Source organism: Rhinolophus sinicus, chromosome 12 (assembly GCF_057876585.1).
Source record: "Rhinolophus sinicus isolate RSI-liver-muscle chromosome 12, RSI-T2T, whole genome shotgun sequence".
Classification (NCBI taxonomy): domain Eukaryota; kingdom Metazoa; phylum Chordata; class Mammalia; order Chiroptera; family Rhinolophidae; genus Rhinolophus; species Rhinolophus sinicus.
Window position 1 is genome coordinate 38,575,319 of NC_142512.1, and position 26,974 is coordinate 38,602,292.

The following is a 26,974-nucleotide window of genomic DNA, read 5'->3' on the forward strand; positions in this document are numbered from 1 at the left end:
CCTCCGCCGCCCGACCGCCGCTGGCGCCCAATGGGCGCTAGCGCCTGCCCTTCCTCCAATCAGAGTTCTGGTTGGTGAGAACCTGATCTTGACGCCACTTTGGCGGGAGAAATAAGCGTGTCTGGACGAGTAGGCGGGGGTGTTTGCTTAGAGGAAACGACGACATTCATCTGACTCCTTGGCTCTTATAGAAGCTAGCTTGCGTCATCATATTATTATACTTTAGCAACTCCAGCCCTCAAGGCCTCAAAGTTTATGATCGAATTTCTATGAATTAAGGAGCAAGTGTACCCGTAAAACGGCGACAAACTATAGAATCATGTTCCAAAGATAAATTAGAAACTGTACCATCAATTCAGCAGTCCTGGCAGGACACTGCTACTAATTGTATTCCAAAACAGATATTAGTTTGTCTTTCTACCTCTTAATTCGCAGTTTTAGTGACTGGCTTGTTTTGAATTTAACTGGAAGGCTTACTGGCTTATTACCCAACTCTTCAAGCATTTTGTTGTTTTTTTTAACCTTTTCGTTATCCTAGAAAGGGCTTCCTAAGCAAGGAACCTAAGCTTCAGAAACTCATTCTCAGGCCCACAAACCCAGATCAAGCAATTATATTCTCTTCCTCTCCCAAATACATTTACTGTTATACATGGCTTCACTTCAGCTCTATAAAAACTGCCTTTTAGTTACCTTTCATCTAAGAGCGGTTTTCTCTCAGCAAGTACTGATCAATTTGGTGACTAAGGCCTACAAAAGACAGTAAAACTAGCTCAAGCAGATAAATGAAAATGTTCACAGGTCTGTTTCCCTATTTCAATTATCTTCTCCAGTTAACCTATTTCAAGTAATACTCAAGGAAGACTTTTTTTTTGATTGACCAGACTTTTTAAAAGCTTAATAAAATTGTTCAAAGGCTAAAAATTTATTACACACAGGCATATTACTTTTTATCAAAGAAATTTATTTGCATGTAAATAAACAGGTTCTTTTGTAATGTTTCGGGAAAAAATCCCAGATTTTTGTCTACTTTCAAAAAAATGAAAAACCCCAAAGTATTTACAGAACGGCCATACGCACAGAAAATCAAATTTGAAAGATTTTAGAAAAGACCCTCCCCAGCTGCTCCTGATGTACATTTTTAAAACTCAAAATTTAAAGCCCAGCTTTTACAGCTGAGTATGTTTCCCAACCTAGCATCTGAGATGTTAAGTACTTCCTACCCCTCAAAAAACTCAAGCTTGGAAATAAGGGGGTAGGAGGATTGACAAAGGGGAGAAAAAAAAAAGATTGCCCAGGGATTGTAAATAATGTTTCCTATACTGGCATCTACTTTAAGTAACTTGACTGGATACTGTATGACTCGCTTCTGGAAAGGTGGTTTTTGTTTTCTGAGAATTCATGATATTGCTGCACTAAATTTTTAGACCTAGGCCTTAAGGAAAATCTTTCCAAGAGTCACCAACTTTAAGCCTGGTTTTGGCAATGATTTCCGACTTCATTTCCCTCCCCCCCCAAAAAATGTTTTAAAATACATTGATTTTGAACCTGAAATCTTCATGTACATCAGAGCAGGTTTTGACCAAGAACCCCTAACATGAAGCCAAAAGACAGAAGAATCAGGTCAAACAAAGACTACATAAGACACTAGCAGCAGAAGACAGGTAGAAGTTGATTTCATGTCCTTGCCGTCTTTTGAAACAGGAGAATGAGTACACCTAGACAGGAGGGAGGTGTCCCAGGCTTGGTTTATTCTGCCTCTTCTCCTCCACCCTGTGGAGAAATGCAGTGCTCCCTGGTTCTCAGGCAGGGTGAAGCAGTTTAGCCCCGGCTCCCTGTTAAGCAAGTTCAGATGCTGGGTCAGTGTGTGGGGTGTGCCCATCGACAATTCAGGGGCTTATCCTTCATCCAGATCCTAACTCGGGATCCTTTGATCTGGGATGAAGACAGAAAGAGAGAAAAAGCTTCCCAGTTTACTCATTTTGGTATTTGTTGGCTCTGCTTGGGGGAGCTGAGCCCCTGATACTATGCAGTACATTCCCCATAAGATTTTCCCCACCCAGAACAAACTTAAAAACCACGTAACTTTGTTTTACTTCTGCAGAAACCAATGGGATAGGATTGAAAACTAGGTGAGAAACTTGTGAGAAATCCAACCTGGTTGTATGTCTGAGAGGCTGCTACTGTATCAGCATCACAAGATAAAGCATTCTGGTATCACCTTGCCCATGTCCTCCTTAGTGTCACCCAAGACATTTGACTCTGATACGGTAACCGATAACTTTTCTTGCTCCACTTTGCAATGTTTCGTTTCCTACTTCTTATTACCTTAGGACACAAAAGTGGCAGAGTTGTTGAGAGCTGATGACCAGAAAAGGGAGAACACTGGAGGAAATCAGAGACAGGAAAGAAAGCCAAAGCTGATTTTCCAACTCTATGCTAACTTCAACCTGCAGAAAGAGCTGAATATAGAAATCTTCTTCTTCAGTATCTGATGAAGTCACTCCATGTATTACACACATACACAAATGAATCACCTGGCTTTTCTTTTTGTTTTAATCCAGAAGAGTTGTGCTCGGGACCGTGCCCCGTCCTACTGATACAGATCCTGAATGGAATAATCAGGAATGGCACAGTGCAGGTGTCAAATTCAAAGTAAGGCCGCAGAATTTTGAGAGGACCCTCCAAATACTGAGAACTTGTGTTGCACTCAAATGGTCTCCTGGATTTTTATATTTATGAGAAGGGCTTCTTATTGATGTCCCCCAGAATCCAGACTCAGACCTATTACTCCAAAAAGGTCCAATTGTGTTGCTACATAGTAGCAAGGGTTTATCTTCATGCCCACCTAGCATTCCAGGCCCCCATTACTTCAAGTGAGCTTGAAATTGTTTTAAGTGAACTATGGCTGCAAATTTTTTTATTGTTTTATCTAAGGGAGCATGAGTGATTAGACTGGACTCCTCCTTGTGAAGAGAAAGGAGCCCAGCTGTCAGGAATGGCATCAGTTATCCTATAAATAAAATGCTGGGGTGTGGACTTTTGGCACATTGTGGAGATAGGAGAACTATTAATTCTGTAATGGTTTTCATGCCACTGGGTCAGGGAGGCTGTCCTACATTAAACCTTACTGCATCTGAAAACATGTTTCCATCCCAAAAAGCCAGCCCAGCTTTTTTTTTTTCACTTTTCTTTTTTTTTTTTAGAGGAAAAAGAGACTACAAATCAATACCTCCACAGGGAGGTAACTCCTAACATTCCTATGATGTCTGAACCCTGTGAAAAACCTCCTAAAACAGAAATACCATTTGGGTTTTTCACCTTAACTCTAAAGGTGGGCTCTGACTAATCTGCTTGGACTTGATGCTCCAGTACCAGCTCAAGCTGCAAGCTCCCTACAACCAAATAAGCCTTGCTCTTCTACCTCCCATCATTTTGAACCCTGAACCTCATAGAATTAGAAAGAAATACTGCATAAAACCAGATAAAGGGTTAAAATATTACAAATAAATAGCTAAAATTATCTTCCCTCCCCCAAACACTCCTCAGAAACAGACACCGAACATTACTTAAGTGTCCAAAATGACCAAAGTCCTTCATTTGCCCCTGCCTCAAATGGACAACTACCCAAAGGTGAACAACCTTCATGCAAATGCATCAAGGAATGTATTGCTTTTTCACTTTCTGCCCAGCCCTTCAAATACATGCACTAAAATGAGTTTAAAACATGGCCTAAAAATGGGAAAAGGGAGAAAAAAATATATATGAATATTTCCCACAAAACTGTTTCCCACCCTTCCCTCTCCCTATGCCCCTCCCACCCCCTCCCTTTCATAAGCAAATATTTTAACCTTTTTTTTTTTCCTGGCAAAGGAACAAGCGATTCTTGGTAACTAGAATCAAACCCTATGGTTTCTTTTGTAGGGTCTGGCTATGCCTTTCTAAATTGACCCAGCTCAGTGTCAAAGACATGCCATTTAACATTCTTAAACATAAAATCAGACCTGTCCATCTCACCCCTGTGGTGGTCTGCCTATAAACTGATTCGTTTTTCTCCGGCCATGTTTTTTGTCCTAAAAAGTAAGGTTCCTAATTGCCAATCAGGGCTACATCCATAAGATCATCATCTTCCTCCCCAATCATAAAGTCAGGGCTGAGCCTCGAGGGCCTGTCTGTAGATAAGATTGTGTTACTTGTCATAGACAAGGACTGGTCTGAAGAGATGGGTGATTTAGACCAACTCTCTGGCTTGATGCTATGAGATTTTTTCTTGTCTCGGTCTTTGTCCCGGTCCCGATCTTTGTCTTTTACTTTCTTCTTTTCTTTTTTGTGCTTCTTATGCTTCTCTGTGCTGTATTCTGGAAGTGGTCGGATGCCATCATCTGAGCTGGGACTGTTCTGATAAGATTTCTCTGCTATGGAGGAGCCTGACTCACTTTCACTGTCCAGATTCTGGGGGGTATATGCTGGTGACTTGCTATGGCTGGGAGAGCCACGCTCATGCTTTGGAGTGGAACCACTGATGAGTGGAGAGCCATAGTTTTTGGAAGAGGCCATCTGAGGCCTAAGCCCTTCTCCACTACTTTCCCCAGGTTTCTGCAAAGTCACTTTGGCTTTAATGCTGGGGGATCCCCCATCATGCTTGCTGATGATAATTTTTGCCACACCCGTACTTCCCACATTTTTTGACTCTGAAGTCTTCTTAGACGAATCCACTGAGCCCCCCGAGGTGGAAACCTTTGATTTGTCTTTATCACTTTTCTCACGCTTGCCCTGGAACTCTCCTCCTGACATATTATGTTTGGAGGACATAGAATGGCTAGAAGAATTTGTGCTCATCCCCATCTGGCCGTCCATTGGGTCTTCACCCCCAGGGCCACTGGTGACAACCCCATGCTTCAATTTATCTATGACAGCTGTTAAGGACGGCTTCTTATTTCTGCTGGGAGATTTCCCTTTGGAACTCCCATGTTGGTTCTGAGAGGATGACATGGAAGAGCCACTTGAGGAAAAGGATGAGGAAGATGCTGTACAAGAATTAGATGACGGGGGAGTTTTCTGAGACAATGAGCCTGAGGATCCTAACCCTGAAGATGACTTCATGCCAGTACTTGAACTAGTTCCAGACATATGAGAACCACCAGAACCTGAACTGATAGGGGACTTGGCTTTAGAGGATGGGGGAGTCCCAGGAACAGGCTTCATGGGAGACGCAAGCTTATCAGTGCCTCCAGGTGGCCTTGAATGAGAAGGGGATATGTTTGGTTTACTTAAAGAAGGATTCATAAGTGACGATGGCTTCCCTTGAGGTTTCATCTTGGTGCTGCTGGAGCCACTGCTCAGTCCATGCTTGGTAATGGGAGAGGAGCCTGGCTTCCCCCCAGACTGGGATGAATTTTTGGACTGGCTAGATCCAGAAGACCCCTGGTTAGAATATATACTGCTACTTAACTTGGAACTTGATGAACCTTCTGATTTACTGCTTTTCATCTTGCCTGAGTTGGAAGCAGAAGACAAGGAAGAAGAAGAAGAATGGCTATGGTGGCTTTTACTGCCTGAGGAAGACACAGAACCACTGCTGGTGTACTGACTGTGAGAAGAGGGCTTGCCCACCATCACAGTTCCCTTAGGAATCTGAATAGTGATTTTGGGAATGGGTGGCGTGGCAACACCTGGGGGAGTCTGAGATCTTCCTGAACTGCCTGGAGATTTGGATCCACCTGTACTGGTAGGTGGGGTGAAAGGTCGGTTAGAAGAACTGTGAGATGGAGACTTTCCCTCAGTGTCTGCCTTCTTCCGCTTTGGAGGCTTATCTTTGCTCTTGCCATCATTAGACGCGGTCCGACTGCGCTTCCCTGGTTTGCTATCTAACCCTGGCCCGGACAGACTGCTATTACTGGTGCCATTGCCTTCCTTTACTCTCTTCTGAGTCTTGTCTTTCCCTAAGTCCCCAGTGGTCAATAAAGGACTCTGGCTACCACTGTGATGCTCCATAAGATCTACAGAACCCAAAGCCTTACCAGCCACTGCTATAATACTGAAATCAACCGTGTCAGCTTGGCTATTGCCTTTAAACTTAGTCTCCCCATTATCACCTCCAAGCATTGGCACCCCCAAAGTATTTAGTGCCTGAGATGCAAATCCTTTGAAATCATCATTATCTCCACTTTGGCTGCTTTCATCAAAATATTCTTCTCCAAAACCACTTTGGCTCTGGCTATTCAACAAATCAGGATTGAAATCTACTCCATCAGGAAAAAAATGATTGGTAGGAGACTCACTACTGGGGCTTCCAGTAGCATCTGCAATAAGGTCAGCGGGATCAGTGTATGGATTTTCATTATTATTGGTTTGAAAGACATCAGGGTCAAAGAGGGCACTCTGAGAATGCCCAGAGCTTGAAGAATCTCGAACAGGGGTGCCAATGGGTGGGCAATCGTCATTAGTGCTGGGAAGCTTAGAGGCTTCTTCTGCAATGTCTGAAAGGATATCAGTTACATCTGGGCCAATGCTGTCTGAACTGGATAGTCGGACCATCCTTTGAATACTGGGTTGGGGGTGAGGTACTGGTTGTGGGTAAGTTGTTGGGGGAGTGCTACACTGGCTTGGAGCTGGAGTGATGTGTGGCGTATCCAGCGTGTCAGCTGTCATGTTGACATCAAAGATAGGATTCTGTGAGTCAACATCCATTGAAAAGAGCTCCCTCTGAAAGTCATCTTCAGTCTGGTGCTTGGGTTTGTCAGGTAGTAATCTAGATGACTTCTTCTTCTTTGTCTTGTTGCTTCCCGAGCACATTTCCATCCGGGGTGAGCCGGAAGAGGAGTTCTGCCTTTCTAAAGGGCTGCATCCATAAAGGGCTGAGAAATCCTGGGCAGGATTATCTTTAAGAAGGTTCATGAGCATCGGGTGGTTCTTGGTGTTGCCGGCCATCGAAGAGACAGGTGGCGGCGTGTGATGAGGAGGGGTCGGACTCGAGCCAATGGTAGACCCCCCGTTCCCTGTGATTTGCAACAAACTGGTAAGAATTGGGTTCTGAGACACCTTGCTGAAGTCCTCCCCATGGCCCACCGACTCATGCCGATCTTTGATGCTCATGCTCATATTAAACAAGGTGGTAATGGGACCCCCCGGAAAGGTGTTGGTTGGTGTAGTGGTACCACTCATTGGGTTGTTGCCTGTGGTCATGCCATACCCTGGGCTGCTAGCCGGGGGCAGGTTCTTTTTCACCATGTCTTCAACTGTCTCTGCAATGAGGGACAGTGCTGGGGTGTCGGCCTGAATGGTTTCAGCCTTCCTCCGAATAGCCCTCATCGTCACAGGGATGGACATACATCTGTAAAATGAGATGGAAAAACAAAGTTAACATTGCACTAGCTACTGAATAAAACCAATTTTCATTAGGGAAAACAGACTTTAATTTTGCCTGAGACTTAGATATGCCATCAGAGGTTTGCATTAAGCAGTTTTCAGGTAAGGCAAATAACCCAAAGGCAGAAGCAGTTCTATGAAATGCCAGAGCTTTGGGTAAATTCATTCTAAAAAGAATCTAGACCGGGAAGCAATCACCAACCTCTTTTGAAGAACCACCAAAAACTATAAACAAGAATCCAAATAATTAGATATTATAATGAACTGAAAGAAAACTCTAAGACAATGCACTCCTTTTGGAGCTTCACATGTGATTAATGGGATATATGATTTCTCTTAATTAATGAAACACTACAAAAATCTCTTGATTCATCAAGTTCTAAACCTTAATGGCTCACATCACCCCAAAACTATACTGTGAAAAGTGCTACTGCTGGTATGAAATCTTGTTTATTTTACAGCAAAACTTTTAATCTTATAGATAAATTTATATTTATAAACATGTTTGAAAACATTTTGCTCTAGAACATCTCATTAATTCTAAACAGCCAGTGAGTAATAGTTTAGATTTTTGAAAATCATGTGGTTTCTGTCCAACTACTCTGCCATCTTACCTCAAAAGCTGCCATAGACAATATATAAATGAACAGACATGGCTGTGTTCCAAAAAAATTTATTTACAACACAGGCCACTAGTACCTGCTCAAGAAAAATCTCAAAATTACATATTAATGTACCTGGGAAGCTGACAGCCTTACGTATCTTCCCCTATACTGCCACTGACATGTTACATATGTTAAAAAGTGACAGTAGGGGTAAATGAAAAAAGATCTACATCTCATTTCAGCTCTCGCCCTTCTAAAAAGAATCCTAATGCCGGGCCTGAAGTTACCTACCTTACTTTCTATTACTCACATAATGATATTTGAAAACACCAAAGCTCGTATTGCTTTTGAATCCAAAAGCAGAGAAGGGTGAATTTAAAGCAGTAACTGAATGCTTTCCTCCTAAATTTCTAATTCACTCTAATACTGAAAACAACATTCCTTATACACTTCTTACTAGGACTCTGATGGAAAAGGGCCAGTGCTACCTTTGAACAACTTTGGCAATGAAGTCATCTGTGCAGATGAGTGCATCTGATATCCCCTTGTAGAGTTTACAGCTCACATGTGTTGAGTCCTGCACATCCATTACCACTGAAAGACAAAATATATAAGATGTATTTGAGATAGATTCAGCTTCTGACTTTTCAAAATGAGATAAAGGTACCAAACTGCTGCCCTGAGAGAGGTGCTAGTCACCTATACAACTCACCACACACCAGGGAGTCATTCACAGGGTGCTGAAAAGATACACTGAAACGGGACTCTGAGAGGGGACACACTTCAAATTGGAGGAGCCCAGGAGAATCTGAAAGGCCAAGAAAACATCATAAAATAATCAACCAAATATAAGACTTGAGACAAGTAAATAATAATCCCTAAATATAAAGAAGGAAATTCTTTCTCTCCTTTGGAAACTAAATCTCACACGTTCTTTTTATGCACAAAACCTACTACGTATGTCATCCACAGGTCATAGAAGGAATTTGCCAGTTTGTTATACTCTCAAAACAAAGAAGTAACTAAACTTCAATTTTCTAAAATGAAGGCATTTAATCCCTAAATTGTTAAAGACCTTGACAGACATAAACACCCTGCCTTGAAAATTAATTCTGAATATAAATGTGGCCAAGAGGAATTTCTCATTCTGTGTGATAAGCAGACATCCAGAACCACTGCCATAAACCCTGCTTCCTATCAGTGTTTGCAGCTGTTAGCTGTGCAGCCCGGGATCTGGTAAGCAGGGACGTAGGGGCTACAATGTACAATGATACTTTTATGCCAAATACACGTAGCTCTGTCATCAGAGGTTCCTAAGCCAAATATTCTGGCAGCCCAGAGACAAGGATCACAAATTTTCTTGGCAAAAAGCATGTCTGTAAGACTGACTTCATAACTACCTTACAATAACTCAATTTTAGATGCCCTGGAGCTATTTGGAGAATTCTCCTAGGATTCAAATACATGAAATAGAAGGGCCATAAGTACACTTGCATATGCTCTGTGTCATTACTCTCTCTTACAATTTCTCTTTCCAGAGCAATTCTTAGCCCCATAAAAGATACCTCCTGATTCACCTTCCCTGTTTCTTCTTACCTACCATTTGCACTAATATATCTCTATCACTGAAGTGCTTTACAACTAAGGTAAAAAATTAACTGTGGTTAACTGGAACAGCCAAAATTCACATTAAGGCTTCTAATAGCAAACTGTATTTGAAAAACATTAGCATTCTAGAATCCTGGGAGAAAAAAGGGCACAAATCTCAACTCCTTTTAAACGATATGATTAGGTTTTCCAAAGAATGGGAAGAGGAAATATAATCAGGACTAAAAGCTGAGAAGCACTGTCCTAACAACCTAAAATTTAGATATCAAGAACTCCTCTCTTCCTACAGCATCCCAACTTCTATTTTATATTGTGCTGCAAGGTTCAGGCCCTTAGGTACCAATTATTATCACTGCATACAGAAAAAGAGTAAGTCTATTGCAAAACCAGAATAACAGCGGTTTCCAAATGCCAATTTATAGATTGGTTCCATCATATTATTTGTGAAGCTTAAACTAGATTCCCAACTCTTCCCACTGAAGTGCTAATTCAGTTCATTTGGGTGTGGAAACCAAATATCTGTATTATTAAAAGCTCCACAGGTGATATGAAGGGCCACCAAATTAGGGAACCGCTAGAGTAATCTTTCCATTTAGCAGTAAGTATATCAAAAGGAAAGGCAGGTACCTTCTTTCAGAATAGTTCTTTTGACACAGCTTCCAATTAGGGTGTTATAGGCCACTTGGTGTCTGATGAGATTTAGGATCAGAGGAACGCGGCCAGGGTGCTGAAAGGTGACTTTGCTCACAAGGGTTCCTTGCAGACTCCTTCCATCTGGGAGAGGGGCATCCTTGTTGAGGAAATAACAGTGCTGCTGACCTGGAAGAGCCTGGGCACAAAGAAACAAGGAAACAAATGCTATTTAACCATTGTACTCCAACCACAAACTATCCTGAAAAAAAACCTCCTCAAAACTCAGCAGCAATTTCTTGGTGAATAATAAAACTCCACTGTGAATTCTCCAGTCCCCTAATGTTATAAATGCCAATTATTCACTTGGTTGAAAAGACCATATTTTTGGCAAATGTACTGCTAGTGGTTTCCTAACCTAGTTAACATAAAAATTACCCCAGAAACCTGTGTAGAAGAGGTTCCTGAACAGTAAGTGCAAAATCTGTATTTTTAGTAAAACATCCTATATAATTATAATGCAGCCACAATTTGGGAACTACTACTTTAGACTATCATCAAACATTCAAATTTAAGTGAAGGTAAGATTTTGGAACCTTCTTTGATATATTCATTCCAGCACTTTCTTCCCTGTATGTACTTGAAGGACCTTTCCAGATTATAAGCACATGGCACTTGCAAAAATTAAACAGGAAAAATGCTTAACACCTACTTAATAAGCGTATAAAAGTTCACAGTACCATCAAGAGACTTTCATCTGAAATTTCAACAATGCAGTGTATGTTGTTTCCTGATTCAGACGCTCATGCTCTCTTTCTTCAGTATGTTTCAGAGATTTCTGAAATTTCTGGCCTGAATAAATTAGGCTATGATCCCGCAGTTCAAAAGAATGTTATCTGACTTTAGTAATCCCATAAGCAAAGATTCTGATCTTGGGTCCAAACATAAACTACAACAGTCCATAGGGTCTTACTTACAGCATAAAATCGCATGTTGTGATTCAAAGGTATGGGGTCAGGGTCCTTTGACAGCTCAAACTGAGTGATCAGTTCATAGAGGGGTACATAAGTTGGTTGAGTTTCAAACAATGGAATTCCTGGAAAAACAAGGATCAATATAATGATCACAGTAATATCAGAACGTTGATAGCTCAGTTTTCCCTTCATGACTTCTATTTCATTTGTCCATTTATTCAAGAAGTACTTAGTACAAAGCAATATGACACCTATACCCATCAGTATCCTTTTTTTTTTTTTTTTAATTTTTCAAGTGCGAATACCACCTAAGGATAACGAAGAGTGGTCTTTCTGTTTTAAGAGTCCCAAGTTCTCCAACTAAAATTATTTAAATGAAAGTACCAGCCTACCCCACTCATTCTCCTCCTCCTCTGGAAACTACAGGAAGAAAATTCATCAGTATCTTTTTGAGACTTGCAAGACCTAAGGATATCTAAGATACTCTGAATTTGAACTTTGCTATTTACATTTATAACAAGTACTAGCTTCTAATACTTAAAACTCACCTGTGCAGTTCTGAAGTTTCTGAACAAATGCTCTAGATACTGGGATTGGCTGGGGAAATTTCAAGAAGAAACAGGCAGGAAGATCAACACTGTTGGCACTGGTGATTGAGGAGAAGGAGGGAGTCCTTCAAACAAAAGGGGGAAGGTTAGATTTTGACCTGATATGAAAATGAAAAATCTAAACACCCGTTCTTAGACATGTCTGTATCGTATAAACACCTAACTGACAAGGCCTGTCAAAACTCACTCTTTGTACTCCTTCCCCCAATTCTGAAACATCCTTTTTGTTAACCCTAAAGTATTTAATCAAACTTCTATCCTGAGGCATGTTCTCTAGTTATTACTCCAACATAATTCCAAATCAATGTAAGTCCCATAAGAAAAAAATGGAGCAATCATTAAACCAGAGGAACTGTCACAGTTCTCTTCTTTTTCTCTCAGGATAGAGAATGTGTTCTATGAGCAGACTTCAGAGAGGAACATTATAATAGACATTGAAAAAAAATAGATAAAACAAAAAGCCAATCTCTAGAAAGTCAAGCGAGGGAAAGCCAAATGAAAGTAATACTTGTTTCATACTGGGCTTGAAGTTGAAAAAATGGACTTCATTACCCTAGAATTATATTTAACTTACCATTTGTTGTCAACTGGGTGTGACCCCATAATTAATGGTGCAATTGGGAGTTTATACATAATAGCTGTTCCTTCAATTGTCACTGATGCATTCATGCCCAAAGATCGAGGAACTGAGAATAGGAAAGAAAAAGGGTATTCTCCAAAGTAACACAAATTATAAGGATCTTGACATTAAAAAAAAAAAAAAAAAAAAAGGCTAACTTCTGAATAATTTGTTAGCCCTATTTTGTTTGTCAGATATTGTAATACCTAGGTAACTTAGAATTGCTAACCAACCAATATTTCTCTCTGTCAGTAGATAAAATACAGGAAACAACACAGTCCAAGGGAAAAAAATTTTAAAGGCTTATTATTGATATTTACTTATTTTCTCCAACTATGGGATACATTTAAATAGAATTGTGATTATAGGATAGTCAAAGACTGAAGTTACAAGGGGACCAAATGAGGTATTAGGCCATTTCTCATTTTATTTTAGGGTATTAAAGTACAAACAGAAAATAACATCCACTATTGTAATTCTTTAGTACATTAGCTAATTTCTTCACCTTTAAAGTAATGACTAAAGGGGATTATTTCAAGTCAGATGGTTTATATCTTTTCATTCACTCATTTACTTTCAAAAGTACTTATTAAGCTTTTATATTATGTACGTGTGTGTACGTGTGTGTGTGTGTGTGTGTTTGCACCTGATACACTATCAGGTGCAAACTTTGGTAGGGATGGCAAACTTATTAGAGAGTAGCAAACCAGAAAGTATAGGCCGGCCCAGGCATTCAAATTTTTAAAAATATTTTTTAAACACTGAACTAAACCTTCAGTTGCTTTACAGTTAGTCTTACCATTATTCTCATGCAAAATGATGGGAGATGTAGTCTTATCGTCCAGCAGGTCAGAAGGAGAGGCATAGTACTTCAAGTTCATTAAATGACCTATGAAAAATAAAATTTATCACTACATCTTTATCAGGTAAATTACAAATAAAGAAAAACATTCCCATTCCTGTAAATCTATATACAAGAGCAGTTTTACAGATATGAAGACTCTTGCTCCAAAGCAGCTTATGAATATGACAGAAGCATAAGTATTGATTCCAATGGCAACAATTTACTTCACAATTAAAAAAACAAAACTTAGGAAGGACAGGTGTTAACACCTTAGAAATCATTAAAAATACAGAAATGACTGGTAATTTTATCCCTCTGCTCATAAACCCAAGATGAAATTTTAAATAATGATCCCTCAACTAAAATGAGATATTTTTCTAACTAAGCAAAATAGGATCACATACCCCCACTTCTTGGAGTGAGATAGCCAACACTTCCATGAAGAATCTTATCCAAGGGACCAGCATTGGTTGCTTTCCTGTAAAACACATGATATGTTTGCTTGTATTTAAGCCCTGAAGGTATTAGTGCATAATGTGTCCTGTAAGACACATGATATATGTTTACTTGTATTTAAGCCCTGGAGGTATTAGTGCATAATGTGTCCTGTAAGACACATGATATATGTTTGCTTGTATTTAAGCCCTGAAAGTATTTGTGCAACTCTCAAAAGACTTATAATAACTATCCTAATGATTCTGTCCTGTAATTGGGCATATAACAATTGTATTTCACCTTCAAGTTGAAGAGATTATTTCTGAATATACAGTAGTATATATAATATGGTGAACAAAAATTACAACTAGACTATTATTTATTAGATGGGAGGTGAGGTTTGACAAGTCTTCAGATAAAACCTATGGAATATCAACCAACAACTTATGAATACTGACATTCAGAAAATGGAATGCATACAAAAACTCACAGATACAAACAACAGAGGGTAAGAGGGCAGGGAGAGTGGAGTGGCATAAGAGGAGGAAAAAAAATGGAATGCAATCATCATTTGGGAAGTGAAAGGAGATGGACAAGATGTATGATATAGGTAAAATATAGATGTATAACAATACATATCTATAACATAGATATATAAAAATAGGAACCTGGTAACCCCCTATATGAAAAACTTTGAGAACAAGGTACCTAGAAGGGTCATATAGAATTGACAATTTAGTCAGTCTTACCAATACATAACTGCCATTTTAGATAGATCCTGTTCTAAGGATTGGAGAGCCAAGTACATTTTAGTCTTCAGTTTGCTAGAGTAGATGAAGAGAACAAGAGTTAGTTAAAATGCACACACGCGCGCACACACACACACACACACACACGATAAAGAAAGACAAGAGGGCAAGTCTATATTGGAGGCAACTAAAATATTCATTTAAAAAAAACCAAACCTTTAAAATGTTAAAAAAATCCAGTGATTTATCAAAGCTAATTTTTATCTCTATTTAAAAGAGCCAAGCATGTTAACAGAATCCCAAGTAGCATGAGAGTAAAAATGACAAGCCAATTCCATAACTGACTTCTTTCAGCCAAGAAATCAGTATGTTGAAGATATCTCAGATTATAGTCTCTTTTAGCATTATAATCCATTAATGCAGATGTTTACTTAAAATACCTTTAAAAGACAGTTGGAAACTGAGCTATAGATTGTCAATATGAGTAGAATCACAAATGAGATAGGGCAGAAGACGTGGCAAATTTCTGAGCACAAAATGGTTTACAGATTTATACTGATTTTTTCCAACAAAAGCAAAAAATAAAAATACTTACTTATCCCCTGGAAGGTTATAAAGATTAACGAGACCCTTAAGGTGCTTAGAAAATTCATCAAAATTTTTTTCCCTATAAGGAGTTCAGAGAAGAGAGGAGAAAGAGAATAAAACATATAATTACTACTCAATCTTAACAGCAAAGTACCAAAAATAATGGCTGTAAAAAACTAATTTTAATAATTCGCTTTACTCTTTTTCCCCCAGTTCAAGTTTGCTAGACTCAATCAAAAGTAGCAAAAAAAAAAAAAAGTGTTTTCCTTTCTCTGCCTATTTTTCTGGAAAAGGTGCTAAAAAGCAGTGTAAAAGTCAAAAAGACCTGATAATTTATATAATGATTCGCTCCTAAGTAATGAGACTTGGTTTAAATAAATCATTTCCTTTTTCTCTTTATATGCAACGAAGATGACCAGATATTGTTGAGGGGAAGAAAAACTTGATTGGAAAGGAAATGGAAGCAAATAAATTGAGAAGATGGAACACTTGTGTGTATATGGCAACATAAGAGCGGAGAGGGAAAATGGGAGAGATGGGAGACTTAGAAAATGGATGGGTCCTGTGAAGGCAAACCATATATTCCTAAATGTTCCTGTGACTAAATCTACCCCAGGAAAAAGAAACTAATACTACCATGACCTCTGGATTCCTAGAACCCAATATTCAGGCTTGTATTCTTAGTCAAATGGGCTTTTTGTGGCCAGGCTTAGGAATCCAACACAACTCAACAATTCTCTCTCTCTTTTCAAACATAAGAAAAAACAGTCTCTTGAAAGCTAAATTGCCGTGACAATGTCAGATACTTGATCAGGCATTTATTGAACATTTACTGCTGGAAATGACATGAAGATAGTAAAAAGAAAGAAGAGCAGCAGCAAAACATACTCTCTACCTTAAAATTACTATCTATACAAAGTGACTAAAAATATCAATTATAAAGGCTAACATTCCTTCTGAGGTTCCTATTTCCAAACAGGCTCACAAATTATCTTTAGAACACCACTAGCTCATAAATTGGTACAGTCTCTACTCCAGATTAGAACCAGAAATATTGGTTTGATGGACTAAGCCAATGTCCATCCTTCTGGACAAATGTGATAATACACCTTTGCTAGACTTACTGATTCAATGAGCTCATGAAAAGGTTATTTTTTATGTTGCTTTGCAATTTTTTTAAAGCTCGTTCAAATTTGGTGCATTTGGCTATAAGCACATTAAACTGATCATTGAGAAAGCTAAGTGTAAAACTTAGTTCCTCAATATTATCACCCTTTCTAAGACATCTCCATGTGGTATCTGAAAACGTCACTATATTTAAAACATAAAATTGATGTAATGACTTTCTAAAATTCCCAGAAAGTTAATTCTGGTTTTAAATTTAAGCAAGGAAATTTCTACTCATTCAAAGAAAAAGGATAAGCCAATAGAAAAAGCCATCGACTGCCAAAAGAGATCCTTCAAACTTTGCGCTTTACTATGATGGGAGTTTATCACACATATACCTTAAACATAAAACTAGTTTTCTCAAAATTAAAGTGAAAAAAGTCCTTTTTCATGGTATAGACAATTTTCTGAAGCTTGCTCTGATTCAATAATTACGTTCTATTTATTTTTGTTGCACATAGAATTCCAAAAGGTACATCAGTAGTTCTCAACCAGGAGTGATTTTGCCCTGCAGAGGACATTTGAGATATCTGGAGATAGTTTTGATTGTCACAAGTCAGGAGATACTACTAGCAACTAATGGGGAGAGACCAGAGCTGCTGTTAAACATCCTGCAAAGCTCAGGGCAGACCCCTAGATCAAAGAATTTTCCAATCCAAATTGTCAATACTGCAAAGTTAAGAAACCCTGAGCTAGACTGAGTAGGGTAAGAAATCAAGCTAAGTCAATTCTGAAAGTGAACAAATACAGACTGTGAAAAATCTTGACCCAAGAAAATAAATTTGTTCCTCAGGAGAGTAACTTCTGACTGGCCTCAAAACCTAGCTTTAAAGAACAGCACTGTCAGACAATATCAGGAATATAAATATCATATGCTTACCTTAGCTGCTGTACAAGCTCTGGACAGCTCTGAAATTAAAGAAATTATGTTAAATCTTTAAACTACTTTAAGACCTTAGAAGACATCAAGAATTTTTCTCTTTTATTGACAGCATGTGCTTTATAATAAAAACACTGAAACTATAGAAGGTGCTTATATTCAGATATCAAAAAGTATTTTCTTCCTACTTGGTAAACCATGGGGTTGGGGCAGGAAATTAAAAATCAAAATATATGAAATCATGTATAAAGGAATCAACTTTCAGTAATTTGTTTAAAATATAAGGATCTCTCCTTAATGCCATCCTTGGAATCCATATCCAACTGTCCAGTTATACACATTTTATGTTCATCTCTTTTACAGGATTTTTGAGAGACAGCAGCTATCTACAAGATTATCTGGCCTTCTTACGTAGTTATAAGTTCTTTGAGGAAAGAAACTTTTAAGTTATTTATCTCTGTATCCCCAGCACCTATTGTTCAATTGCGGCTCACATTTAGTGAATGGAAAGGGTTCCTCTGGTGTTTCCACTTATCAAAGCCTTTGGATGATGTTGGAGATGGACCCATGTTATTCTAAATTCCATTCTATAGCTATTGATGTTGTAGCCCATCACAACACCTCTACAGTGGCTCATGAAAAACCTAAACCCGAGCAATTTCAAACCCCAACATTCATTTTAAAAGTAATGTCCTTAAGTAAACCCCACAGATTCCAGTGAAATATGGACAACACATACCACAGGATTCTCCCCATGGTGAGCCACTTTTACATCACAAAGCTGTCCTGCAGGATCTAACTGCACTTCCACATAGAACATATCTGACGTGATGTAACATTCAGTGCCACTGGCACTGAGGTGAGAGCCCAGTCTAGCAAGAACAAATCAAAACAAAAATTAATAGAAGACACATAAATAAAGCCACCCAAAGTCAACATTAAGTTAAACATTTCTGCCTACAAATAGACTACTTACCCATTCTGTCTTGCTATAGACTCCAAACGGTCAGTCATTGCTGGTAAAGATGTTACTGTGAAAGAGTGAAAAAAGGAAATCACAAAGGGTGCTCCAAATAAATTGTATTCTTCAAAGATATAAACATCCTGAGGAGTATATCCATCCTCTCAAAGCTAAAAATACGTTCAATAGTTTGAATGCTTATAATTTTGGCAAAGTTCATTGGTAAGGCGTAGCTGTGGCCTAGGCAATGAGTCAAAGAAAAAATCTATCTGAAAAAATTATTGGACCTTTCTCCTCCCCTTTTTTCATTACTCATTTGGGATAGTTATCTTTCACTTAAGACAGTTATCTACTAATGCTTGAATAAGAATGATTAACATCAAAAACGACATAAAAACAAATACTCAATGTTCATAGTAGCATTACTGGCAATAGCCAAAAGATGGAAACAACCCAACTGTCCATCAATGGATGAATAAACAAAATGTGGTATGTACATACAATAAAATATTATTCCGCTTTCTTAAAAAGGAAATTCTGATACATGCTACAAAATGGATGAACCTTGAAGACATTATGCTAAGTGAAATAAGCCAGTCACAAAAGGTCAAATACTATGATTCCATTTATATGAGACACCTAGAGTAGTCAGATTCTTAGAGACAGAAAGTAGAATGTTGTTGCCAGGAGTTGGGGAGAGGGGAAAAGGAGAAGTTATTGTATAATGGGTACAGTTTCACTTTGGGAAGATGAAAGAATTCTGGAGATGGATGGTGATGATGGTAGCACAATGTGAAGGTATTTAATACCACTGAACTGTACATTTAAAAATTGTTAAAATGGTAAATTTTATGTTACATATATTTTACCACAAATATATATATGTGTGTGTGTATATATGTGTGTATATATATGTGTGCGTGTGTATATATATACGCACACATATATATATTTACATATATTCAGCTGAATCAGGTTCATTTGTGGTGGATCAGAGTAAAATCTGTTTTTACTTTCATTTTCCCCAAAAAATAGAAAAGGTAATTATGAGCATGAATAATGAAGCTCGTGATTTAAATTTTATGCTTGCTTTCCTGAAAACATTATCCATAAACATAGTAAAAACCCTTTAGCATTAAAATGTCCATCTTCTCATTGAGAATTAATTAGAAGAAAACATATAAAGGGGGAAAAGAAGAACTTTCCCCTGCTATCTTGTAGTTACCTTTCATCAATTATCTTTTGCATCTCTACCTATCTCTAAAATAGGATCAAAAATAAATGTTTCAAAAGTTCGGGTCAGAGCTCAATTCCATAATGAAAGCAAGAACAACAGCTAACATAGGAAGTTGACTTATCTAAATTTATATTTCTAGTGTAAGTATAAAATCGTCTTAAACTGGGTGTTTTAAGAAATCAGCATATTTCAAACATGTTTACAAACCTTTGAGAGCTTTCTGCAATGTTTCCAAACAGCTGACCAAATGTTGGTGGCCTCCAGAACTCATCACAACCCTCTTCTCCTGTATTAAGTGGGAAAACATTTGAGGGAAAAATTAACCAAGCCAACAGTGTTTCAAATAAACATATACATTATCCAATATTATTTCAGAATAGTCTACAGACTACATACTATAGTCTATATACTCTACTCGTACGTTCTCTATATACTCAAGATAGTCTATAGACTCTTAACTATTACCCTGTCCATCCAGCTAAAGGAGGAAAAGTTCATATAGTACATGAATACATCTATATCCACATACATGAAGACAGAAAAAGTTATTCACAGATCTAAAATAATATTACCTTCAGGGAAAACTAAGGAAGAATCAAAATGTAGTAAGTGAGATCAGTCTCCTGTGGAAGTAACTACATCCTAAGATTTACTCAGTTAAATGGGGTGGCTCACAAGATTTGGCAATTCCCAAATCTAACCACGTGATTTGCATGGAATCTAAGAAATACAACCAGACTGCAGTCAGATTAGATTGACTCTAAGAAACGGAATATGTAGCAAAGAAAAGAGACTCCCAAAGAGTAAAAACTTTGGCATAGTTTTTCTAACCCTATCCAGGGAAGAACTTTTTTCTCTGCGTAACATTCTAGTCCCCAGAAATGTGAACAGTTTTATGACACAGGATAGTTTCTCAGGCTGTCCCATGCCCTAAATCCATCTCTCTTTGCTCTAATTCCACCCTCACAAAACAAACTCTGATTAATCAATAATCTGGCTTCCTTTCTACCTTGAATAGACAAGGGAGTGCTCTGGACAATGGATACCAGTATTTTGGTAATTGGAAAGATAAACCCTGTGTTGTAAATCAATAAATTGGCATTCTGATTTACATGTTAATCTACTGAGATTTTGTTAGAATATCAGTTGTTGAAAACTCTTCAAAGTCTTCATATACCAGTAAAATTAAGTTTTTGAATCTCCAAAAGTGAGAGACAATGGATGTTATGATGACCAAAGACAGACACTGGTACCTCAAGAAAGGGTCTAAGTAGCCACCTGAAATTCCTTCACCTCATGATTTCTCTCTGACAATATCATTTATAGAACATATTTCAAACTAGAATATGGCTGCCTTGTGGTATAAAAATGACAACCTCTAAATTCCCAGACTGGAAAAATTGCGATTCTTCTATTTAAGATTTTAATTACTTTTATATACACAATCCTAAGCCAGAAGACACATACGAGTACACATTTGTAGAATTTACAGTTACAGAAATCTTTTAGCAACATGACACTTTGATATCCATTATCTGATTTGATCCTTACAACAGAATTACAGTAGGTCCTCGAATAACTTCGTTTCATGAGAAAACATGTTGATGAGAAAACAAAAATCGATTCCTGGCCAGAGCCATTGTCTGTGTGGAGTTTGTATATTCTCCTCATGTCTGTGTAGGTTTTCTTTGGGCACTCCAGTTTTCTCCCATGTCCCAAAGATATGCACGTTAGGTTAACTGCCATGTCTAAATTGTCCCAGTATGAGTAAATGAGTATGAGTGTGTGTGTGAGTACACCCTGCGACGGAATGGCATTATGTCCAGGGTAGGTTCCCACATTTTGCCCTGAGCTTCCAGGATAGGCTCTGGCCACCCAAGACCCTGAACTGGGAATAGGCAAGATGGAACATAATTATCTTACTTGCTTTTATTAATATTTCTTAAATGTATGTATGCTCACATTTATTTCAATGTTTAATATTAGAAGTGTTTTGGGTCTTTATTTAGAAGTTTGGTGATGTTTTTGTGACCAGGAATATACCATAGGAACTTAACTCTTGTGTATATCAATTAGCTTATAGTAATATTGATTTCGTTATACATCGTTTTGCTTAAAGTTGCAGTTTCTAAGAACCTATCGTTAAGTAAGGACTTAATGTATGTGGAAAAGCAAACTGGTATTGTGTGCCTTTACTTTCCAGATGAGAAAACTGAAACTCAGAGATATTAAATAATTTGTCCAAGGTAACATAAGTAGTAAGCATTGGCGTCAAGCCTAAAATACAGGTATTTTGACAGCAAATTCAGTTATTTTGCTAGTGCTATACTGATATGATCATTTAAACACTAATAAACCTACTAAAATGAACTTACTCTGAACCCAAAGTAAGATTTGGTGAGGAGGAGGGGGTACTTTCATTGAAGTATAGCATATGTACAGAAAAGCATGTTAATCTTAAATGAAGAGATCCATGATTATCACAAAGTAAACACACCCATATAACCATTGCCCAGGTAAGTAGAAGTCAAGTTTTCCTATATCACTTGACCACCACTGGAATCATCTGGATGAACGTTTAACATTTAACATCCAACGTTTAACATCCAGCCATGCTCAACCCCGTCTTCCACTTAACTAAGAGCTCATCACACTGTTGAATGACTCAGGAAGGAGTAGTACTGTGGAAAAAGGCTGACAGAGTGAAAAGGTGAAACTAATTCAGAATGAACTGCAAACTCTACTCCCAGCATAGACGCAATGTAAATACTATTACATTAATATCAAGGAGCTTGACAAGAAGTGAACAATAAATGTCTCTATACCAGTCTATCATGTGTGTCTCTTATTGGTGTATTTCTTAGCCCCTTTGCCTACAATACACCAGTGCACAATAACTCATGATTAACACAATTTTATAAATATATCCCCTTAAGTAGACTCTTAAAACACCTGAGTAGGGGTGGCTATCAACTTTATGATAAATAAAATTGAAGACACACGATAACAACTAGTTTGGAAAAACTACACAGGAAGCTGAGCTTGTTAAATAATTATCGAAGCTCACACCGCAATCCTCACCCACCATGACTTGACGCACAAGCTTAAAGGTTTCACTCCAAGGTCGATTTTGGTTAAATTTTGCATGGAGCCGCTCCAAGAGAGAACTCATCTTACTCAGCTTTTCTGATTCTACAATATAAATCAGAAGACATCGTTAGAAACTCTTTCAAGAACTTCCAGTTTTTCTTGCAAATGAAATCCCCATACATGATCCTGGTAAGAACTCGGTTAAAATATTTTTCAGTATCATTTACTTGGAAACATACAAAGGATTTATTTTTAATGATAAGAAGACACACAAATTATGAGTCTAATCTAATAAATACCATAGGATGGGACTGCTTTCTATTCAAACTTTGAATAGGAACCAAAAAAAAAAAACAAAAAACATCTCTAATCATGTTTCAGGATCAAGACTACAATTTAGTGACAAAATCATTTCATGATATGCATGAAATCCCTTGCGTGATATATATAGAGTATATATTTGAACATGGCCTTACTATGGTTAATTGATTTTCAATGTGAAAGTACAGACTTTCTTAATTTTTTACATAATTTTAAGAGATCAATTTCTAAGTATTATCAAGAAAACATGCTTTGTCATTCAGATTTCTCCTATTTGAATTCAAACTAAATCTATATGGACAGGGAAGATGTAAATGTCTAAAGGATGAGTTTCCAGCAGAGGTAAGAGAAAAGTAGAAAAAACTGGCTCCTGAACTGCGTGAACGAAACTCCTGTGCCTTTAAACCCTCCTCTAATTCTTCTACTGCTTAGAAAGAGCAAGGATCTGTGATACTGTGTTTCCCTGAAAATGAGACTGGCTCTTGTATTAATTTTTGCTCCAAAAGACGCATTAGGGCTTATGTTCAGGGGATGTCATCCTGAAAAATCATGCTAGGGCTTATTTTCCAGTTAGGTCTTATTTTCAGGGAAACACGGTAAAGACCACCGGCAATGCAAAAACACACAATATGCCTGTAATGACATGTGTGAAGGGGTCTGGATAAGTTAATGTGGAAATAACCATCAAACAAAGCAAAATGGAATATGCTGTTAAAAACAGACACACATTATTAATTGAAATTCAAAGGAGAAAAAGTTAATTAGTTGCAGGGATGTTACAGAAAATGTGTCATTGAAAGTCCAATAGAATATCAGCAATCAGATTTGAGGCAGTGACACCTTCTAAATCAAAATTCAAATTCCTTCCTCCAATTTCCTCATCCAGAAAACTGGTTTTTGAGCTGTTTCAGCCAGTTTACAGTTTTGGACACATTTCTGGCTATTCCCACTTTCAAGACTCATTCATTCAAGCACTATTTTACATGCTGGGGATACAGCAGTGAGCAAACTAGACAAGATTCCTGCCTCATTGAATTTCCATTTTACACTGTCATTCCTCTGCACCCAAAGAGTAAACCTTCTTCCTCTCCTTCAAAACACATTCCCCATTGTTTTCTTGAGAAGCCTGATACATATCTTTATATGAATGCTCAAATCAAACATTTTTTTGAGCAACTACTTATGTGCCAAAGACTATACAATGATGAGTAAGGCAAAGTCCCTATTCTATAATACGAAGCTCAGAGTAAAGTGGAGAAGACAAGCAAAAATTATAGTGAACTGTATTACTACAACTACGTCCAAAATGCTAAAGAAGCATTTAAACTGGAGTGTAGAACTTTAGAAAATTAAGTAAGATTCCACAGAAAAGTTGTTTTTCAGCAGTTCTGAGTTAGTCCAGCCATTGAAAGGATGAAGTTCAACGTCTTTTAAAAAAAATATACAATAGCACAAGATCTGAACACTGACATTCTAGGGAACTGTTGGCTTTTAGTATCATAAGGACCTAATCATTTCATTCAAGCCAAAACATCCTCCAATACTTGAACAAATAGCTCTTATTATTATGTCATTTATTCAGACGTCTCTTCTGGAACGGAGGTGTAAGCAGGATTTAGATTCACTCGCCTGGTCTCCCATAACTTTAGGATAAAAATGCCCTGAGGCCCAAGTGATTGTCCGTATCTAAGCAGGAAACCTTCACAGAAGTTGGGAGCCCCTATCACCCCAAAGTCGGGAGCTTTGGATCACCAGGGAAGGGACAGTCAGAATCTGAAACTCACACAAATCCCGCCTTCGGGACTCGGCGCCCTCGGGAGAGTGGCCCCGGTGAAGGCTTCGGACCCCCAGCTCCTCTCACAGATTGGCTCCCCCAGCTGTGTCCCGCCCCCTGCTTTCCCCTTCAGTCACTCACCCTCGGTTTCCCCCTGAGCCTTCATCCTGACGGGGAAGGCCTGAGTCCTACACAAGAGGATAAGCCCTTCCCCACCACTACCGGCGGAATCAAGTTGGTTCGGGCTCCCGGGACGCGGGGCACCAGCAGTCCCCACTCTTCCCGGAAGGCTCAGTCTGAAGTCCCTGGCGGCAAGAAGAGAAGGGTGCTCGCGGCCGCCGCCATCTTCCTCAACGGAACTTCCCAAAGATCGCGAGATTAACCGTGATCCTGCGAGAGAGGAAAAGGGCTGGGCACCAAACTATCGCGAAAAATGGTTAATGCGGTACTTCTCGCGAGATTCTACCAATAATAGCTTTTTCTTGGTTTTAGGTTATTTTAGGTTTACTGCGGTAGGTATGGTACTTCCCCGTTGGTTGTGATCGGTTCCTCTTAGGAAACCGGCATTTCATTTTGGCATTTAAGCAGTTCGCAAATCAAAATCCCCTGCTCTCTGTACTGAAAGACTAAGTTTTCGAAGAATATTGGTATTAGAGATATTTTATTAAAGATAATACGCTTTCTTGAGATACTAGATGGAATAATTATGCCATAGAAAAGATATTGGCCCCTTGTAACACGACGTTCCACCCCAGTCCAGTACACGTAATTCCCATTTCCTTTTTTTTTTTTTTTTTTTTTTTTTTAATTTCAGAAGTATTTTTTGAGCAATTACAGTATTTTTGAAGATCTGGGAGATTTTGGATTAAGGTAAACTTGTTTTCAACCTTATAGCATAAGATGTTATTAATTATACTTAGGGTCCCAAAGGTGTTCATAATTGATTGTGTCCTTTTTTGTAATCGTAATGAAAACAAGCAGTTTAGTTTGTACTCTGCGCCACAAGTCACAAACAATGTGTAATCATACGTCTTGTATCAATAAGTCCTCATAAAAAGAAATTTGGAGCAATGCCGAGAAGTTCATGGCCACTGGAACTGAAGAACCAGGCTAAAATACAATAGTGCTAACGCTGGGTAAAAGTTTTTAATATAGTTAAGGTTACTTTTTTTTTTTAAGTTCTTTTTCCATACACCTCCTTGAAAATAACCGGTGAAAAGTTGGATTTTTACCTAGTTTGTGCCAAGGATATGAAGAAAGGATTTCTACTGGCCCTCACATCTCAGACTTTACCTACCCTATTTCCCTGAAAATAAGACCTAGCCAGACAAACAGCTCTAATGCGTCTTTTGGAGCAAAAATTAATATAAGACCTGGTATTATATGTATCATATCATAAATCATATCATATTATATTATAAAGACCTGATCTTATATTAAAATAAGACTGGGTCTTATATTAATTTTTGCTCCAAAAGACGCATTAGAGCTGATTGTCCAATGGTCTGGCTACGTCTTATTTTGGGGGAAACACGGTACATTTCAAAAATGCTAAGCAAACATTCTCCTAATGCCATTCCAGCAGATAACTACAGTCCAGGTGAGCAGGCACAGCAGCGTAAATTTATTGAGAATAAATCTTTGGAAATGTCTGGGAACATGTTTGTCACCACAAAGTTATATATAACCATGCTCCTTGAAAGTAGAATTCAGATGTATTGCTTGTCTATTCCTCTTACCCCATTCCTTTGAGTCAGTACACAGTTTCTTGGGGCAGGAATTTCCCCTCATTTTTGGGACCCCATTATCTGGCACTGTACCTAGGCTTGGTTAGGCAAATCTTTTACTGGGCCTGCAAAGCCTTGCTAGACCCAGCTCTGCTCCCCTTGCCAATTCCCCAGCCATACTGGCCTTCTTTTATGTGCAGAAAATTCCTACACTCCTCTCCTTAACTGCTAGGAGGGCTTCCTCTGCTCACTCTCTTCATCTCACTAAGGCCCTCTTATTCAGATTTCAATTTAAATGTCTCTTCCTCTAGAGCAGAGAAGCAAGCCTTTTCTAACCCCTGACTTAATCAGGCCCCCTGTTATATTATCTCTTTAATGACACTTTCACCATCAAAATTAATTAAGTCTGTAATTTGTTCAATGCCTGTCTTCCCTCCTAGACTGTCAACTCCAGGAAGGCTTGCACTGGGTCTGTTTCTTTCACTGCTGTCTACTGACATTGCCAAACCCAGCTCCTGACACAAGTCAGAGACTCAATACATATTGTTGGGATAAATAGAGAGGGCCGCCAGGTAAAATAATAAAACACTCACTTAAATTTGAATTTCAGAAAATCAACAAATATTTTTCAGTATAAAAGTATGTTCCAAAATTATTATACAATGTGAATCTAATAACCTTAAAATTGATGAAGTACAGAGAACATTTATCGAAGTGAGAATTTTCAAAGATAATTCATATTTAAAATTCCGTTTCCTTTTCTGTTGTCAATGTGCTCTTCATTCAACAAGC

General features: G+C 38.3%; 1 protein-coding gene across 1 annotated transcript; it reads right to left on the reverse strand.

Annotated features, from left to right (window-relative positions):
* Window positions 1-940: 940 nt before the first annotated feature.
* MED1 (mediator complex subunit 1) lies at window positions 941-24,830 on the reverse strand. The gene is made up of 17 exons (XM_019747732.3): window positions 24,597-24,830; window positions 22,356-22,462; window positions 19,478-19,556; window positions 18,049-18,103; window positions 17,812-17,944; window positions 17,073-17,101; window positions 15,033-15,104; window positions 14,438-14,512; window positions 13,658-13,731; window positions 13,209-13,298; window positions 12,365-12,476; window positions 11,731-11,855; window positions 11,186-11,304; window positions 10,206-10,407; window positions 8,683-8,778; window positions 8,459-8,564; window positions 941-7,330 (listed from the first exon to the last, which is right to left on the reverse strand). Exons 1-17 carry the CDS (start codon window positions 24,619-24,621, stop codon window positions 4,087-4,089), a joined length of 4,743 nt encoding a protein of 1,580 aa, XP_019603291.2. The 5' UTR covers window positions 24,622-24,830; the 3' UTR covers window positions 941-4,086.
* Window positions 24,831-26,974: the final 2,144 nt, after the last annotated feature.

Excerpts from the sequence above, each read along its gene's own strand:
- MED1 (XM_019747732.3), bottom strand. The coding sequence starts at position 24,621 with ATGAAGGCTCAGGGGGAAACCGAGG. Across the intron at positions 14,513-15,032 it reads TATAACCTTCCAGGGGATAA|CAAACTGAAGACTAAAATGT; the intron begins GTAAGTATTTTT and ends CATCTACTCTAG. Across the intron at positions 13,732-14,437 it reads AAAATGGCAGTTATGTATTG|GAAAGCAACCAATGCTGGTC; the intron begins GTAAGACTGACT and ends TGTGTTTTACAG.